The sequence below is a fragment of the Furipterus horrens genome, unplaced genomic scaffold (genome assembly GCF_987537825.1).
Source record: "Furipterus horrens unplaced genomic scaffold, mFurHor1.1.pri manual_scaffold_1, whole genome shotgun sequence".
Taxonomy (NCBI): Eukaryota; Metazoa; Chordata; class Mammalia; order Chiroptera; family Furipteridae; genus Furipterus; species Furipterus horrens.
The window spans coordinates 91,996,704-92,016,437 of NW_028327171.1; the positions used below are offsets into that span (position 1 = coordinate 91,996,704).

The window sequence follows — 19,734 nt, forward strand, 5'->3', positions numbered from 1 at the left end:
GCCTTTGATCTATAGAGTGTGAAGTGCTTTGCCAACATCTGATTACTGAGCTCCTTACCACCTTCTGTGACATGTATGGGTCTGCTTTTATCCCCTCACTTCACTGAGAAGCTAAGAAGTGAAATGTCTAAAGTCATCAGCTTGTAATGATGAAGTGAAGAAAAGACCTTGCCACCCACGAGTCCTGTCTAATTCAGTTTCCTGACTGTTAGGGCTCAGCTGCTTCAACAGGGACTCAATAAGCAGCTTAGCTCTTGGCTTGCTCCTCTCCAAACAAATGGCTAAAGGTCCAGGAAGTGGATATGTGAAAATTTCACTCTGATCTGATATGAATTTTAATGTATAGCATCAAATTTTTAGTTCTTTTCCTCCACTGTTTAGCATTTTTCAGTTTCTTGAATACCTAAGAAAGACTTTTCATATGAAGACCCAGAGAGTATACACAGTAATTGCATATATAATTAAGCTTTTTTGTGTGTGCGCATTTTTTTTTAGTTTTGTATGGGAATAAAAGCTGCTGAAATGTAAACAGAATTATAAAAACCAACAGTAATTGTGTAAAGATATTTCTCTTTTTTTTAATTAATTTTTTTTAGAGAGAGGAAGGGAGGGAGAGAAACATCAATGGATTGCTTCTCACATGTATCCCAATGGGAGACCAAACCCACCACCCAGGCATGTGCCTGACCTGGAATCGAACCAGTGACCTTTCTGTTCATGGGCTGACACTCAACCAACTGAGCCACGCTGGCCAGGGCAAGATAGGTTTTGATAGTAACAGTGGTGAGCTTTCTAGAAAGATTCTAGTGTAAGGTTAGACTGACTACATTTCTCTGATAATGTTCCAACAAAGCTCGTAAAAGCAGCCAAATGCAGCTAGTTCTAAAATATGCAAGCATTGCTTATCAAAATAATCTTAAATACCTAAACTTTTATATTTCTTCATCTTTCTCTGAAAGCTTTTTTCAAGTTCTGCTTTAGTTTCCAAGAGTTTAAGCTGAAAACAAAGAATCTTGCTTTCATTACGTACCAGAGCTCCCTGAAATATATAAATAAAAAGCACTAAATTAAGTCCACTTTTAGACAAATTTTTTTCTTCTCAAAATGTATGTTACTAAAGTAACACTAGTTCAAATCAGGACCCTGAAGTTTGGAACAGGATAAAACAAATGATTACTTTTGTTATGCACAGAAGTTCTCTAGGGTGGAAAGCCTGGGGTGCCTAGCAATGGGGAAAAACTGAGAAAACAAGGACCTCTCCCCCAGGGTGACCTTTCCTCCCCTAGCATGTTGTTGGTTATGCAGTTTGAACCCCTTCACCTTCCATATTGCTGGGTGTGCAGTTCAGACCCTGGCCCGGCAGGTTGCTAGTCATGTGGGTTAGACTCCCTTAGAGGGAACACAAGCAAGGGCGCCAGAGAATAGCCCTTAGACATTAAGGCCCAGGACAATGAGGTTCTGCCCCACATCAGATACACCCAAGCCTCAGTTATGTTTCAGCTCCAGGCCCAGAAAAGCAGCAAAACCAGACAAGGGACACCACAGCCGATACCAGGACCAGCTGCATTGACTAATGACCCCCTGCCCTGGCCCTAACCCACCAGTGGAGCCTGTAACCCTGCAAGGATGCACCTGGAAAGCTGATGAATATTCTATTGAGATCCTTTCCTGAGACCTCCAGATAAATAACCTCAAGATGGAGGACCCTGCGGGGCTCTCTCTGTGGATCGCACAGTGCCTTTTCCCACTCCCTTCCCCCAGGTGCCTTTTCCTTTCTTCTCTTTCTGCTGAGCTCCAAGGGCCCTTCTTTTACTCCTGTAACTTATTTCCTGAAGCCCATTTCTTCTATGGCTCATTGCGTCTGCCTCTGTGACTTTCTAAACTTTCTCTTATAGTTTGTCTTGGCTCTGAATCCTTTCTTAGCTGCTATTCAAATACTGAGGTTGCTGAACTGAGGTCCAGTATCACTCCGCCGGTGTAACACCTGGTGCCGTTTCACCTCCGACAATGTCACTCAATAGCTCTGACATTCTTAGGGTTGTTAGCTGTAGTTCAAGAACTAGCATTCTAAAGCATTTTTAAAATAGAAATTTTCAATCTTGTCTGTAACTATTAAAACTTTTAAATTTATTACTCTTGACTTTTTCTGATGTAGTCTATCTTTGGGATGAAGCAATAAGAGTATCAAAGCTAGAACAAGGATTCTACCTGAAATCTTTTAATTCACACAGGGATAGAGAAGATGTTGAAAGCATTCAGAGAGCAAGAAACAGAATAGTGCCCAAATACTGTCATGGGAAGAACAGTGAAGGAATTTAGGATGCATTTGACACATGACACTCAGAGTGAGCCATTATCACCATAATTATTCCTACTACTTCAAATGGGTTATTTTGACAGGGAGGGAGATCTCCTGCCCCTTTGTATATTTAAAGATAAATAAGGTAATTACTACAAGGGTTATTATAAAGGTTCGTTCAAGTTTTAAAATGTAGGGTTAGTTAAATTCTAAAAATAGAATTTATATAGAAGAAATAAACACCGGGAGGATGCTGAGGAGGATGTTTATGTTTATAAAGGGCACTAGGGGTGATGACAATCTATCAGTCAGTTAACAATTGGCAGACAGTCCTGGGGGCAGGAGTCATTTTTAGAGTATCCGCTTCTGAGGAGGGATTAGCACATACCACCAAAAGTAAAACTGAGCGGCAATCTCAAAACAAAAATAAGAATGATGTTGGAGATTTTAATATAGCTTTAGGTCTCGCTGCTGTTCTCTGAACACTACCTTCAATATAAAAGAAAATAAATCAAAACCAAGTGCTTGGATAGCAATTTCCTCCTAGGGAATACCACCCTTCCTTTCTTTAGGGGAAACTGTCACCTCTCGCCCCCCAGACTGCACTGAGAAAGTGAATCTTTGGAGAAGGTGACCTGGGATAATTGGAGTTTTGTGACTTCAAAACTAATGTGATAAAGTTTCTCATAAAGGCTCACCCAGGAAAGTAACCCAATTTTATAAATACATATCCAAGCTGATGAAGTATTTATGGATGTGGGAGAAGAAAGCTTGAGAAAATGTGAATAGAATAGAATGCCATCTAGTGGCACTAAATGGTATGAGCGCTGTGGCCTTACTAGTCTCATCGTTGATGCTAGTTGCTTTAATACTATATACAAAGACATAGGAGACTTCCGGCCAAGATGGAGGCCAAGACTGATACACTCCATCTCCCTCCACAACTAAGAAGGAATACAACTACTGCAAAACCAGAAATAACCAGAAGTTCCAGAAAATAAATGGAAGACCATCGTATGAAGTTATAAAGAAGTGGTGCTCGTCCGGACGGGTAGGAGGGGCGAAGCAGAGGCAGAGAGGTCAAGCTGTGCTGGTGATGGCAGCTGTGGCAACAGCAGCAGGACAGAGGTAAGCACAGACACCCATATTTAAGGGGAGGCAAGAAGTGCCTGGGGAGTACCCCCGACTGCAGACCTGTCAGCTTGCGGTTCTAACACTGGGGAAAGCAGACCCCCATTGCCTTGAACTGTGAGATCCGGAGGGGGTGGGGATGGAGGAGGAGGTTCCCGGTCTCTCAGTGGAGAGTGAACGGCAGGAATTCATCTTGGACCCCCAACCCCACAGAAAACGCCACAGTGTGGTGAGAAGGGTCACCCGGCTGTGACAAGTGCACAGGTCTCTGCCCCCTATAGCGTAGGAGGTGTGACAGCCCTGCCCAAGAAGCAAAGGTAAACACAAAACTGTCAGGATGACACAGATCATGATAGAGATCCCGGTGACACAGCTGACCAGACAGAAAATATCTAATCTAATGAAGCAGCAGATAGGAAATCTTTCTGAGGCACAGTTCAGAACTTTGGTTATAAAAATGCTTACAGACATAACAGCAGATCTTAAACAAGATGGGGAAGGAATGAAGGCTAGTCCTGCTGAAATGAATGAAAACACTCATGAAACTAGTGGTGAGAGAAAGAAAACCAGGGATCAAATCAACAAATTGGAACAGGGAAGGAACAGTCAACCAATGCAGAAAGAGGAAACAAAAAGTGAGGAAAATGAGGAGAGGTTCAGAAACCTATGGGATAGCTATAAGCGGGCCAACATCCAAATCATAGGGTTGCCAGAAGGTGAAGAAGAAGATCTAGAAATTGAAAAATTATGTGAAAAAATAATGAAGCAGAACTTTCCTAACTTGGGGAAGGAAATAGACTTACAGGTCCAGGAAGCACAGAGAGTTCAAAAAAAACTGGACCCAGGGAGAACCACACCAAGACACATTATAATCAAAATGTCAAAAATTAAGGATAAAGAGAGAGTCTTAAAAGCAGCAAGAGAGAAGAAGAGAATTACGTACAAAAGGATCCCAATAAGACTCTCAGCTGATATCTCAAAAGAAACTCTGCAGGCAAGAAGGGACTGGCAAGAAATATTCAAAGTAATGAAAAATAAAAACCTACAACCATGTTTACTCTATCCAGTGAAACTGTCATTCAGAATAGGACATAGAAAGTGCTTTCAGGACAAAGTAAAACTGAAGGAGTTCATCAGATCCAAGCCACTGTCATATGAAATGTTAAAGGGACTTATTTAGGAGAATGAGGATCAAAACTATGAACATTAAAGTGAAGACTGTATCACAACAACCAACAACAGAAGCTAGAGAACTGAAACAAAGGCAAACTAAGTAGGCAACAAGAGTGGGAAAAGAATTATAGGTATGGGGAACATTATGGGGAGAGGTCAGCAGGGAGGGGGAAGGGAGGAATGGAGGGAGATGGTACAAGAATTAAGCATAGTAGGAGGGAATGGAGTAGACAGGAAGATGTTGAGAAGAACTATATGCATAACCAATTTGCATGGACTAAGGGTGGGGGGACTGGAGGGAAGGGGGTCACTGGGTGGAGGGGAACAAAGGGAAAAAAATTGGGACAACTGTAACAGCATAATCATAAAGCATATTAATATATATATACATATATACATATATACATATATATATATATATATATATATATATATATATACGCAAAGATGTCTACATGTTATACAGGGCTAAAATTAACCCTGACCAATCATATCTCTCATTGGATTGTCATGGTGCTTGAAATTTCTACCATAGAAGTTACTTCTTTGGCTTAAGGTGGTAGCTTTAGAAAGTCCCTAGCTTGGATGCCTAGAGAACCAACCAAAGGGAATAAGTAAATGAAGAAAGGTTTACCAATTTTACAAGGACCAGCCTTGCTAGGGAACTCCCCACTGCTAATTGCTTGGATTCTATACATAACGTAGAAGACTCTGGAAAACAATTATGCATAAAAAGGCAAGAGAGGAGCTGTGTCAAGAGCTGTCCATTTGACAACTCAAGATGGAAAGGAATACAAGCATGGTGTCTGTCTGGCAAGCTTCTACAGAAATGTGTGGTGAGATACAGTGAACACACACTGCTTGGCACAAAGCAATTCTCTGGAGTCTATTTTTCCATTACCGTACCTCCAAAAAGCCCATTCCTGAAACTGATGGCTGTGCCTTCTAAACATCATTTTCTCTATTGGAGGGTGAGGGGGTGGGACAGCCCTTTAATGTGATGGTGCTCATTCAAAGGGTGGGTCCAAAAAATCAGATTCAGCTGTGAGAGACAAGGCCTTGCAGGGCTTATTAACTACTTAATGACTGTGACAGGATGACTTCCTTTTTAGTTCACCCCCTTTAACCAAATATCTTTTCAGCAGTCCTTGTCCATCACACCTAGAAATAAAACCAGGGCTTTTTCCTGAACTTTTAATCCATACCTCTGAAAACATTCCTGTCAAACAACATGCACACAATGAGATTTCAGAAACAAATTATCTAAAGTTTTTTTGGGGGGAAAAAAAAGTGTTTTGACTGAACTTGTTTAGAGAAAAGGAGGTCTGAGGACATTTTCAATGTTTATTGAACCTCTACTACGAGGAGGCAATGTTCTAGGCCAGTGCTTCTCAAATATTAATGTTAACATGAACCACCAAGAGACCTCGTTAAAATGCAGATTCTGACTCAACAGAGCCAGGGAAAGACCTGACAGTCTCAATTTTCAACAAGCTCCCTGGTGCTGCCCACTTTGAGAGTGAGGGTCTAGGCTCTGAGAATAAATTGGTGAACAAGGTAGACATGGCTTCTAGGTTCCTGTTTTCATTACAGTCAGGAGATCTGAACCCACTATTGCTTATCCTGCTCACTGAGCCTCAATTTCCTCATTTGAAAAATGAGACAATAGTTTGCTAGGATGAAAACATAAAATAATGCATATCAAGCCCTTGGTATAGGGCCTAGCATCTAGTTAGCACATGAAAAATTGCCCTGTGTTTTTGTTGTTACCAGACGCAGACCTGCTTTGTCACAATGATAAAAACCTTTCCTCCCTGAAGGTAATACCTCCGCTTCTTCCAGTGCCACCTGGACTTCAGCCTTCTCTTGTTCAGTCTGTTTCTTGGGCTTTTCCATTTCACTTAACTTCTTGTCTCCTTCTCTCAGCTGATTTGTCAGATTAGAAATCTCTTCTGAAAGGGAAAAAAGCAAAGTTAGTGAAAGTAACCAGTCTCAGACCTGTGATACCAGGCAGAGCAGACTGTTCCCAGAGGCCCAATGGGACTGCAGACATGCTTTCCTTGGTAGCTTGATAGCAAGGCCACCCCTGGCACATAAGGGACCTTTGTTTGAATTAGAAAGGGGCATCCCTTCTTCAATATATTCTTTTGTCATCTGCCAGAAAGTGGCCTACAGCAACTGGTGAGTGTGGTGCTTCTGCGAGTGTTGTGTGTTGGACACCTGGACAGCTTCACAGGGTGGTCCTGCTTGCTGGAGCCATGCCAGGTTCTGCCCGGCCACACTCTGAAAGGCAGACCTGGAATCCTTACATTTCCAGTGTAAATGCTTAGCTATCAGCACCAGTGGCTGCTGCCTTGTCAGCTGCTGCTCAACACCAGGATGGGTTTCTAAAGCATAAGCCAAGCTGGGTCATTGTCTGTCTGAAGATGATACAATGAGCCCAGATAGACCAAAGACTCTGAAGGAGCAAGCACTTGAGGGTCTGTGGCTAGCCTCTCATGAAGACAACCTTTGACTGAGTGAGGTGTCCAAACCTCCACCACCTGATGGTTATTGTCAGTTTTGCATCTCTGTTAAGGAAGCCTCATCTACCTGAGAGGTGTGGAGTAGCGCCAAGTAACTCTGAGGATTACTCATTCCAGGGGCAGTAAAAGGAGACAGCTTGCCTCTCCTCTGGTTCTGAGATCCCGGGCTGCAGTGTGATGTGACAAGAATTTTAGAAAGTTACAAAAACAAACCCATTAGATAGCAGTTCTCATGTGAATACTAAATCCTTCTCTGATAAACGCTCTCCAGAAAAAGTGTTCCCAAGAGAAAACTCAGGGTAATGGTTCTCTACTGAGCACACATTAGAATCATCACTTGCAGATCTTTTGAAACAGAGCTCTGCCCAAGCTTCTGTCTAAGCCCCACCCAGACCAAGTATGGTCCCCAGAGAAGCAGCACTGGCCTCACCTGGGAAATTGTTAACTATACAAATTCTCAGACCCCCTCCTAGATCTAACAAATCAAAAACTCTCTGGATGGGGCCAGCAAACCTTTTAACAAATCCTCCAGGTGATTCAGATAAGCTAAATTTTTCCAACCATGGTTCCATCCCAGTCAGTGACCCGATCATAGATCTAGGTCAACATAAAAAGCAAGTTTTATTTATGTCTCCAATGGTAATGAACTTGCTCCCACAGCATCTCGGGGTTTTGATGCACGTCACTGTTGGTGCTCGTGTAAGCTGGCAGCCTCTTTCAAGGGCTGTTTGCATTATCTGAAAATTAAAAAATTTGTTCCTTTAACCAGCAATTTTATTTCTAGGACTCTATCTTACTAAAATATTTTTTACATGTCCACAAGTGTATGTACAGGGATGTATAACATAGGATTATTTATAATTGTAAAAAATTATATAAAATAAAATCTACTTACATAAGTGTTAGTCATCCTTAAAAACACTATGTATCTACTGACAATCATGTGGTAGGTCTCCATGCAAAGAATCACAGGCAAATGAAAGGTGATGTTGTCCAGGATTTGTGTGACATGCTGGAGTCTCAGATCTGCTACTTATTGACTGTGAATGTGGACAAGTTCTTAACCTTTTTGTGACTCAATATAATCTTCATTTTACAGATAAAAAAACTGACACATAAGTCTGTCCTGAGAATTAAACAATAAATAATTATATATAAAACAGTGCCTGGCACAAAGTATGGGCTATAGAAATATTTGTTAAATTAGAAAGTATATTGATAAATGAAAAAATAAAACATGTAGCGTAATGTGTAATTTGAGTAAAAAATACATACATGGATATATGCACAGAAAATCTTGGTAAGGCTATGGATATAAATTCTTTTTTTTTTTTTTTTTAAATGATTTAATGTGTTTTATTGATTAAATTATTACATTTGTGCCAATTTCCCTTCCCTCTGCTCCCCTCCACCCGGTGGACCCCTCCCTCCAGTTGTCCCCCCCTTTTAGATTATGTCCATTAGTTGTGCATACAGTTCCTCCCAACCTCTCTCCGTCTATTCCATTCCCTCCTACCTTGATCCCCAATTCCTATATCATCTCCCTCCCTTTCCCCATTCCCCCTCCCTGTTGACCTCCCCCCAATATGCTTCCCGTACCCACAGTTCCTCTTTCCCTCTCGTTGCCTATTTAGTTTGCCTTTGTTTCATCTCCCTAGCTTCTGTTTTTTTTTTAAACCAGTCCCTTTAACATCTCATATAGCAGTGGTTTGGATCTAATGAACTCTTTCAGTTTTATTTTGTCCTGGAAACACTTTCTCTGTCCTTCTATTCTGAATGACAATTTCGCTGGATAGAGTATTTGTGGTTGTAGGTTTTGGATTTTCATTACTTTGAATATTTCTTGCCAGTCTCTTCTTGCCTGTAGGGTTTCCCTTGAGAAGTCAGCTGATAGTCTAATTGGGACCCCTTTGTACATAATTCTTTTCTTCTCTCTTGCTGCTTTTAAGATTCTCTCTTTATCTTTAATTTTTGACATTTTGATTATAATGTGTCTTGGAGTGGTTCTCCCTGGGTCCAGTCTCTTGGGAACTCTCCTTGCTTCCTGGACCTGCAGGTCTATTCCCTTTCCCAAGTCTGGGAAGTTCTCCTTTATTATATTTTCACTCAATTTTTCAAGTTCTAGTTCATCTTCCTCATTCTCTGGCAAACCAATGATTCTTATGTTGGGCCTTTTATAGCTGTCCCAGAGGTTTCTGATCCTTTCGTTGTTGCTTCCTATTTCCTCTCGCTGCATTGGTTGACTGCTTGTTCCTTCTCCATATTCCAGTTTGTTGAAATGAACTCTGGATTTTATTTCCTTTCCTTCTATCTCGTATGCGGTTTTGTTCCTTTCGTTATGAAAGTTTTTCGCTTCTTTCATATCTTTTTCCTGCTCTTTTGTGAATTCTGTAAGCCACCTGATAACAATGGCCCAGAACTGAGCCTCTGACAGGTTTCTTATCTGTTCATCTGTCAGGTTCTCTATCTGCTGCCTGGTGAGTTGTGTTACCGGTATTTCTAAAGTTGCCTGCCTCATTTTGACAGATGCTTTTTGTTTTCTTGGGCTGGCTGTGGGGGGCAGTGCCTGTGTACGCGTCACAAATTAGCGACCGGCGCCTGCTTGTCCGCGACCTATTTCGCAGCCCTGTGGTGCTTTCTGTGGGGGCGGGGGTCCAAGATGGATTCACACAGTTATTCAGCTAGGAGACCGGGATCCGTCCTCCCGCCCCCCTGGGCCTCACTGTTCAAGGCGATGCGGCGGCCGCTCTCCCCAGCTCCAGAGTCGCGCACCGCCAGGGACCTGGCCACCGGGACTCCTCGCCGGGGTCGCGCACCGCCAGGGGCTTGCGTAGCCGCTCTCCCCAGCTCCGGAGTCGCGCACTGCCAGGGGCTTGGCCACCGGGTGCGACCGCAAACAGCACTGCCCACTTTAACTCTTACCTGCCCAAATGGCACCGCTGGTTTATAACTTCATATGTTGGACTTCCGTGTAGTTTTGTTTTCTGGAATTTCTAGTTATCCTTTGTTTTGAAGTAGTTGTATTCCTCTCTAGTTGTAGAGGGAGACCTAGCGTGTCCGTCTAAGCCTCCATCTTGGCCGGAAGTCTCCGGATATAAATTCTTAATTGTGGCCTCCTTTACAGAATAGAATTGGGGTTAAACATAGAAAACTAGTCTAATTTTTAGAATAAAAATAATATCTGTAGTAAAAAAAATTTTAAGTATGAAAAAATGGAAAAGTTAAAACCTAAGTGGGACCACACTGATATTGAAATGTCTTCTCTGGAGGACAGCCTTGCCTTGAAGCCAGGGCTTGCTCAGAGCTCCTTGCTCCCACTCTGGCTCCAAGCCCAGCTCAGAGTACTTTGGAGGTTTCTGTTCTCTCTCTGGAGGATCTCCTGGATCATGGTGCTCTCCTAGTAGGCATGCCTGAGCTTGAGGAGCTCGATGCTGAGGACCCGGCCTCCCTCTGAGAGGCAGCCAGCATTTCCTGAGACTCCTCGTGCCTCTGCCTCTAGTCATCCAGGCACTTGTGAAAGTGCTGCTGCTTCTGGTCCAATGTGGCTGCCACAGAGCCCGCCTTCCCCAGGTCCGCCAGGGCGTCCCCCTGTTCCAGCTGCAGTCGGTGCCTGGCCCTCTCCAGGGAGGCATTTCTGGCACTAGCTACACGCATGGCCTCAGCAGCCTCCTGAAACCTAATTGCCAGCTTCTTCCTGAGAAAGAGGGACCCAACAGGCAAGTGAAGACTCAGTGCTATAGAGCCCATCCAATTTGTACTTGATTAAAGACAGTGCTTGGGGACAAAATACTGTGGCCCCTGAGGCTGGCTTAATTGTAGGAAGCAAAAGCAGCTTGTGTCTGAAAATGACCTCCTTGTGCTTGTAGAACCCAGACCACCGTCCTCTGGCTCCTGTGACCATGTGTCCTTTATCTTCCCTATCCCTTTCCAGCCTAGACTTGAAGTTGAGGATCTCTGAATCCCTGCAAGTATTTGCTCACCTTAAACCTTAAATAAGCAATCAAGCATGCAGACTTTACTGATGACTTTATAAGAAATGAGAGAAAGAGAAAGATTGTACTGAATACCCCACCAACAGTAAGCAACTGGTAAAAATCCTTAGGCACATCTAGCCTCTGAAGAGCTACTTTGCTATGCTGCTTTCAAAGAACATTTGTTGGCTCTCTCCTGCTCTCTCCCTCTTATGTGGTTCCTAAACATGCCTATATTATCTCTTTTCTCTAAATGTCTTTTCCACCTCAGCTCCTCTGCCCAAATTTATTCACACAAATCCATCCCATTGTTAAGTTCATTTAACAGGTCCCTCTGCTCTCAGGAGGTACCTTAGCACCCATCTGCATCTCCTGAGATGGAGTGGTTTATTAAGGAGCCTCTTCCACCACCCCCACAATAGAGTGCTTTGGGGCTTTCTAATGGATGAAGGATGTTCTCTTGCGCACATCTCCTGCATGGACACTGGGAGTTCCATTCTTACACTTCTTAGATAAAAGATACTGTAAGTACCAAAGCTTTTTCTCATCTACTGTTATTAAGCAGAAAAAGGTCCTCCGAAATCACATGTGCCACACAACTGGCCCAATAGAGCAATGTGGTCACAAAGCCCTTTTGGGGGGGAATCCAGCAAAAACCAGTTTGTGTTCAACATCCAGGAAGAAGCTGGACTCTACCAACTTTTCTTTGCTTGCTGGCTTTCTAAACTAGGTCACTTTATGTCTTTGCTTCATTTTTCTTAACTGTTAAGAGGAGATTCTGATGTACTGCATAATGACCATAGTTAACAAAGCTGGGACTTCCAGTCAAGATAGAGGCATAGGTAAACATATTTCACCTCTGCGCACAACTACAGCAAAAATTACAACTAGGCTACAAAACAAATAACACCCAGATTCTTCAAAAAAGTTAGCTCTATAGAAGTCCAACAACTAAACACATAAAGGAGCCACATTGATTCAGATGGCTAGGAGGGGTGGAGATGTGAAGAGGTGTGGAGAGGTGGAGATGTGGAGAGGTGCAGAGGTGCAGAGGTGCAGAGGTGCAGAGAGGCTCCGAGATGCAGAGTGGCAGAGAGAGGCAGTGGAACAGGCAGTCTCACATTCACATGTGGTGGATAAAAATTGATACAAATACCTCAGGAGCAAGCTATCCCAGCCCCTGATCAGACTACCCAGTCCAGGGTTCAAGCACCAGGAAAATAAGTCCCCATAACTTCTGGCTATAAAAATCAGTGGGGGTTGGGGCGGCAGAAGAAACTGCAGGTTTCTCAGAAGACCTACGCAGACCCAGCCTCTCTAGGATTCAGCATCAGGACAACAGCTGGAAGGGCACAAGTGGCATATGGGGAGAAGGGAAGTAAGTGAAGTGACTGGCAACAGGGCTAGTGCTGGGACATAGCTTCATCATGAGCAATTTCCAGAGGCCAGACAGTGGCACTGTCCCCTCTCTGAGCCATCCCCCCCCACCCCCACAGAGCCACAAAGCAGTGAAACGGGTTGTCCCACCCTAGTGACTAACTAAGGCACAGCCCCACACAACGTACAGGTGTCTTTTCTACAATAGGCCACACTACTAAGACAGGGAGTCGATGCAGCTCTACCTAAAACACATAAACAAACATAGGAAGGCTGCCAAATTGAGGAGGCACAGCAATGTGGCCCAAATGAAGAACAAAACAAAACTCCAGGAAAAGAACTAAATGAAATAGAGATAAGCAACCTATTATATGCAGAGTCCAAGACACTGGTGGTCTGGATGCTTAAAGCAATCATCGGGTACTATAACAGCATAAACAATACCCAGGCAAAAATGAAGATTGCATTAAGTGAAATAAAGAAAAATCTATAGAGAACCAACAGTGGAGGGGATGAAGCTCAAAATCAAATCAATGATTTGAAATGTAAGGGGAAAAAAAACATTCAATCAGAACAGCAAGAAGAAAAAGGAATACAATAAAATGAGGATAAAATAAGGAGCCTCTGGGACATCTCCAAACATATCAACATCTGAATTATAGGGGTATCAGAAGGAGAAGAGTAAGAGCAAGAAATTGAAAACTTACTTGAAAAAATAATGAAAGAAAACTTCCCTAATTTAGCATAGGAAATAGACATACAAGTCCAGGAAAAATTGAGAGTCCCAAAGAAGTTGGACCCAAAAAGGACGACACCAAGACACATCATAATTAAAATGCCAGCGGTTAAAGTTAAAGAGAGAATCATAAAAGCAGAGAGAGAAAAACAGAGTTGCGCACAAAGGGGTTCTCATAAGACTGTCAGAAGATTTCTCAAAAGATACTTTGCAGGCTAGAAGAGACTGGCAAGAAGTATTCAAAGTGATGAAAAGCAATGACCTATAACCTAGATTACTCTCTCCAGCAAAGTTATTTAGACTGGAAGGGCAGATAAAGTGCTTCCCAGATAAGGTAAAACTAAAGGAGTTCATCCTTACCAAGCCACTATTATATGAAATGTTAAAGGAATCTATATAAGAAAAAGATCAAAACTATGAACATTAAAATGGCAACAGATTCACAATTATCAACATTTGTATCTATAAAACAAACTAAGCAAACAAACAGAACAGGAACAGAATCATAGATATGGAAATTATTTGGAAGGTTATAAGCTGGGAGGGGGAAGGGGGAGAAAGAGGGAAAGGTGCAAGAATTAAGAAGCATAATTGGTAGGTACAAAACAGGCAGGGAGATGTTAAGAACAGTATAGGAAATGGAGAAGCCAACAAACTTATATGCACAACCCATGGATATGAACCAAGGCGAGGAATGCTGGAGGGAAGGAGGGTACTGGATGAAAGGGGAAAAAGGGAAAAACTGGGACAATTATAATATCATAATCAATAAAATATATTAAAAAACAAATATTTGTTGAATAAATAAGTGAACCTGAAAAAAAAATACTGTATTGTTTACTTGAAAGTTGCTATGAGAACAGAGCTTTAATGTTCTCACTGTAACAGCAACAATAACAACGACAAGTGGTAATTATGTGGGATAAAGACTGTGTTAACATTACTGTGGCACAGATTTTGCAATATGTGCATGTATAAGTCATCACATTGTATATCAAACTTATGCAATGTTAGATGACAGTTATATTTCAATAAAGCTGAAAAAAGGATGTTTTACCCCATATACAACAGAAATCAAGTAAAATTATTGCAGATATTTTAACTACTTTACCAATGCTCAATTGCTACGAGAAAATAGGAATTTTACCTTGGATGACCAACTCAGCTGGTGCCCAGAACTAAGGGTTTTCAGCAGAACACAGCACAGTCAGTACTAAAATCAACCTTGTCCAGGACAAACTGGACAAGTTGGTCACCCTTGTTTCACTGATAATGTTCTACATTGAATACCGACTACCATTCTTCTTCTCAACTTGCCAATCATAAGTACTTACTTAGTTGTCTAAAATATACGTGGGGATGTGGAAGATTAAGAAACCCAATTCCCAGGCTTGGGAGATTTAGAACTCAGGAGCAGTAAACTGGGTCTCATTTGAGCTAGATTCTGTTAAACTTACTTATCATGTGAGCCCAAGCCTGGAAATCAAGAGACAGATCCTCAACTTTCCAATTTAAAAAATAATAGAATCCCAGATTTGTATTTGTGTGCGTGTGTGTGTGTGTTTGACTCTACCTCCCTGAGGTGAGTTAGAGGGAAAGCATAATACAGACAATGCTTTACTTAATCAATGTTCAACTAGGTTTAAAGTAAAAATATGTTTCAGATATTACCATATTACAATATTTTTCTTCAATTGTTATGTATGACAGAAGAATGATTTGTTAGTTCCAGCAAATCCCTGTAGTCCTAAAGTAGTCTATATACTTTCCCTCTTTTCTACTCCTTAAGAAAAAACTATCAAACAGAATGATTGGTAGCTCTTTCACCCAAATTCTTTATATTAGAAGGAAAAAATATTTCTTTAGAAGCAAATGCCATATTTTGGACATGAAAAGCCATTTTAGTTGAAAGCCCCACTTTTCTGTGGTCCAGAGTTTGTAAAACACCTACTACAGATATTTTTAGTATCTGCCATCCCAAAGCCCTTTTTAAGTTACTGTGGCTACAGAGATGGATCACTTGGTACTCGTTCTGGGACAGAACACAGCAGCTGTTCAACAACTGCACAGTGATGCATCTCAAAGATTTAGGTGAAGAACTGAAAAACAATATTTTTGGCTGCCGCTAAAATAAATGTATTAATCTGCCCTGATTTTTTGCTAAGCTACCAAGCCAGGGACACATTCTATTGAGTAAACTTTTAATGTTTATAAGCTGGGGTTGTTTGACATTTTCTTTTAATCTCTGAGGAAAGTGCTTCAGTACTACACCCGGGTCCCAAGTCTTGATTAGAAGAACTTCTAAAGCCTTTATGTAGAGTAGGCTATAAAATTGATATTCTACCCCTAGAGGTAGTCTGAGGGTGATTTGTTTTCAGAGAAACCTTTATCCCATAAGGTATGATGACAGATCCTAACATATTTCCCACTTATCCCTGTCATCTCCACAAGCCAGTTTGTAGTCTACAAGTGGTAGATGAGAGACACAATGACTTTCATGTATAGAGACCTGTACAAATACGAACTCAATTACTTTGGTAAATGAAATATAGCATTTTAAGTGCTAGCCTATTTTCAAACCATAGCTCAAAGTCATATCTTCTGAAGAATTCCCTTGTGCCCTAAAAAGAGCCTCCTTTCTTCCCCCAGGACCTCTCTATAGTATTATCATTTCGTATTATAATTTTTATTTTTTTAGTCTGTCTAGAGCATGTGCTTCTTGCCAGTGGTGCCTTTTTCAGTTTTGGACTTGGGCTTGTTCGTGCACTTGGCTTAAGAACACAGTCCCTTTCTCATGCTTCTCGTTGTAACTCACTCCAGGTTCAGGGTCACCTTGATCTACTCACTTGGCAGCCTCCAAGCCTTCAGTTCTCTGCATGGCATCATCTTCATACTTCACTCTCCACTGCACCATTTCAGCACTGCCTTTGGAGAAGGCCCGAAGTAGCTCAGCCTTGGCCTCTTGCTCTTGTTCATACTGCTCTCGCAGAAGGTCACAGTCACGCTTGGCTGACTGCAGGCACTGGGCTAGGGCACTCTGTGACTACATGGGACACAATACACATTGGAAAAGAGATGCCACTATTATTCACAACCAAAGGATTGGAGGTGACATCATTTTTTTAGATAAGGTTAATAAGAACCTGCCACAAATAGAAGCTGAACCTGAACCTAGTAAGATAATACCAGAAAGAGAATTTGGGGCAGTAAAAGAAAGGCTAGATTATCTAATTGCTGCTGTTAAAACAGGAAAGAGAGCTCTATTTGAAGCCAGCCTGACTTCACCTCACCCTGGCAATTCTCTGACATCCAGCCACACCCAACTTTGGGCCCACCCAAGCTATTATATTTCCAGTTGCTTTTCCATTCAAATGGCCTGTCTTGATTTATTCTTCAGACACACGTAAAATATTTCAGACAAGCAACTTCTGGCCTCAGCATGCCCCATACCTCTGGTTAAGTGGCCCCAGGTGCAACTCTAGCAGCAACTAGTCTTGGTTCACGGCTTGATCTCACCCGGGAACCTCCAAACCCAGCACAAATAGCAGCAACTGATGATTGCTTTTTACCTTATTCCAGGTGGCCCTGGGCAGAACACAGGTGGCAGCTGACCTTGGACTACACCCTCCAGGAGGCCCCAGAACCAGAGCATTCAGTGGACAGCTTCAGACCACATCAAAACATCACCCATCCATCTCCACAAGCAACACATCAAGGGGCAAACTCAGCAGGCACCAGAGCCCCACTGAAATACATCCTATTCCATGGGGTGGGCTCTTGTGCAGCTTACCCTCCAAAGTGGTTGATGGTAGCAGCCAGTCTTTGCAGTTGATCAGCCTGGGAGTAAATTCCTCCCATTGAGGTGCCAACAGCAATCAAGGCTCAACTACAACAGGAGGGTGTACACAACCCACAGGGTGGATAAAGTAAAGAGGTGCACCTGGAGTGCCCGGCTTGGGTGTTTGTGAAGGCCATGCCACTGGACTGCAGAATGCCTACTACATGAGGCCACTCTACCAAGTCTGGGATGTGTAGCAGCTCTAGCTAATATATAGAAACAAACACAGAGAGGTTGCCAAAATAAGGAAGCAAAAAAACATGTTCCAAGTGAAAGAACAGAACAAAATACCAGAAAAAGGACTAAACGAAATAGAGAAAAACAATCTACTAAATGCAGAATTCAAAACACTGCTTATAAGGATGCTCAATTGACTTAGTGAGAACCTCAAAAGCACAAAAAAGACCCAGTCAGAAACAAAAAATATACTAACTTAAATGAAGAATAATTTACAGGGAATCAACAGCAGAGTAGATGAAGCAAGAATCAAATCAGTGATTTGGAATATAAGGAAGCAAAAAAACAACCAATCAGAACAGCAAAAAGAAAAAAGAATCAAAAAAAATGAAAATGAAGATGGTGTAAGAAGCCTCTGCGACAACTTTAAGCTTACCAACATTCACATCAAAGGGTGCAGGAAGAAGAAGAGATAGAGCAAGAAATTGAAAACTTATTTGAAAAAATAATGACAGAAAGTTTTGCTAACCTGATGAAGGAAATGGACATTCAAGTCCAGGAAGCACAGAGAGTCCCAAACAAGATGAACCCAAAGAGGCTCACACTATGATAGACCATAATTAAAATGCCAGATAGTAAAGACAAGGGAGTTCTCATAAGACTATTGGCTGATTTCTCAACAGAAACTTTGCAGGCCAGAAGGGACTGTCAAGAAATACTCAAACTGATGAAAAACAAGGACCTACAACCAAAATTACTTTCTCAAGCAAAGCTATCATTTGAAATCAAAGGACATATACAGAGCCAGAAAAAGCTAAAGAGTTCAGCACCACCAAACTAGTATTACATGAAATGTTAAGAGGTCTTCTTGAATAAAAGGAGAAGGAGGAAGAGGAGGAGGAGAGGATGAAGGAATAAGAAGAAGGAGAAGAAGGGGGAAAAAAAGGTTAAAAATATGAATAATAGCCTTGACCAGTGTGGTTCAGTTGGTTAGGCATTGACCTGCAAAGCAAAACATTGCCAGTTGGATTCCCAGTCAGGGTACATGCCTGGTTGCAGGTTTGATCCCAGTCAAGGCTTGTGCAAGAGGCAACAGATCGATGTTTCCCTCTCACATTGATGTTTCTCTCTCTCTCTTTCTCCCACCTTTCCCCTCTCTCTAAAAATAAATAAATAAAATCTTTTAAAAATATGAACAATAAAATGGCAATAGATATATAGGTACCAATAACTGAACATTAAAAAAACCCAATAAATGTACAAGCAGAACAGAAACAGACTCATAGATACAGAGAACATTTTGATGGCTACCAGATGGGAGGAGGGTTGAGGGGATGAGTTAAAAAGGTGAAGGGATTAAGAAGTACAAATTGGTTGTTACAGAATAGTCATGGGGATGTAAAGTACAGCACAGGGAATATAGTCAATAATATTCTAATAACTATTTATGGTGTCATATAGGTACAAGATTTATCAGGATGATCACTTAATAAAGTTATATAATGTCTAATTACTGAGATGTATACCTGAAACTAATATAATATTACATGTCAACTTTAATTAAAAAATAAAAAATGATTAACAAAATTTAAATTTAAATAGCCACCTATAGTGTGGTAGTGACTACTGTATTTATTGTACAGCAGGGCTGAATTTAGTGAACATTTCACCACTTACATGGTGATCTGCTTAACCTAGCAGCATAGTTCCCAGGAGATAACCTAGTCCAGTAGGTAGAATTGGGGGGGAAGTGGGGGGGGTCTCTGCCAGTCTTCATGTGTCTTTAATGCAAATAAGAAAAAATGAATTCATAGGCAGATGCAGCTGAGAGCACAAGGCTTAATTAATGGCAGCCTCAGCCAGACACCCATGGATGGTGAATGAGGAGCAATAATTAACAATGACCCTGAAAAGGGTGAGGGCTTTGCAACCTGGTAAAGTTGGCTTTAAATCAGGACCCTTCCTCTTATTTAATATCTATTTCTTGAGCACCTGTTTCAGACATTAGTGTTTCAGAAGTTTCACAAGGACAAAGTCTTTGCCCTAAGGAACCAAAAAGGAGTGAGAGGATACACAAAGCAAACATGTAAGCAAATTAGTTAATGGTATAGCTAACAGCAGTAAGACAATAAAACAGACTATTGTGATCTGGAATAGTTAGCTCCTTCTCATCATTCCCAAAGACCTTGGAGAAGGGCCTTCAAGCAAAGGCAACAGCAGCTATAGAAGCCCTAGGGCAGGAATGATGGCAGCTGTTTACAAGGCAGAGAGGAGCCAGGGTGACTGCAGGGGAGCAAATGAGAGAAACAGATGTATGAAGTAAGATCACGGAAGGAGGCTGGAGCCAGAGCAAGGGGGCGTTGTAGGCCAATTGGAAGGTACTGGGAAGGCAGCCAGAACAATATTCTAAAAAATAAATCAAGTCATTTCACCACCTGAGTAAATTCCTTCACAGTCAACTACTAACTGTATGACCTTGGACAAGTTATTTGTCATCTGAGTTTGGT

General features: G+C 41.8%; 1 protein-coding gene across 1 annotated transcript in view; it reads right to left on the minus strand.

Moving 5' to 3' along the window:
* MYH15 (myosin heavy chain 15) overlaps positions 1-19,734 on the minus strand; it is a 144,714-nt gene that overhangs the window by 25,981 nt on the left and 98,999 nt on the right. The window contains 6 exon segments of the mRNA XM_090286803.1: positions 925-964; positions 967-1,039; positions 6,431-6,555; positions 10,474-10,572; positions 10,575-10,822; positions 16,059-16,255. Coding sequence (XP_090142929.1) covers positions 925-964; positions 967-1,039; positions 6,431-6,555; positions 10,474-10,572; positions 10,575-10,822; positions 16,059-16,255 — 782 coding nt within the window.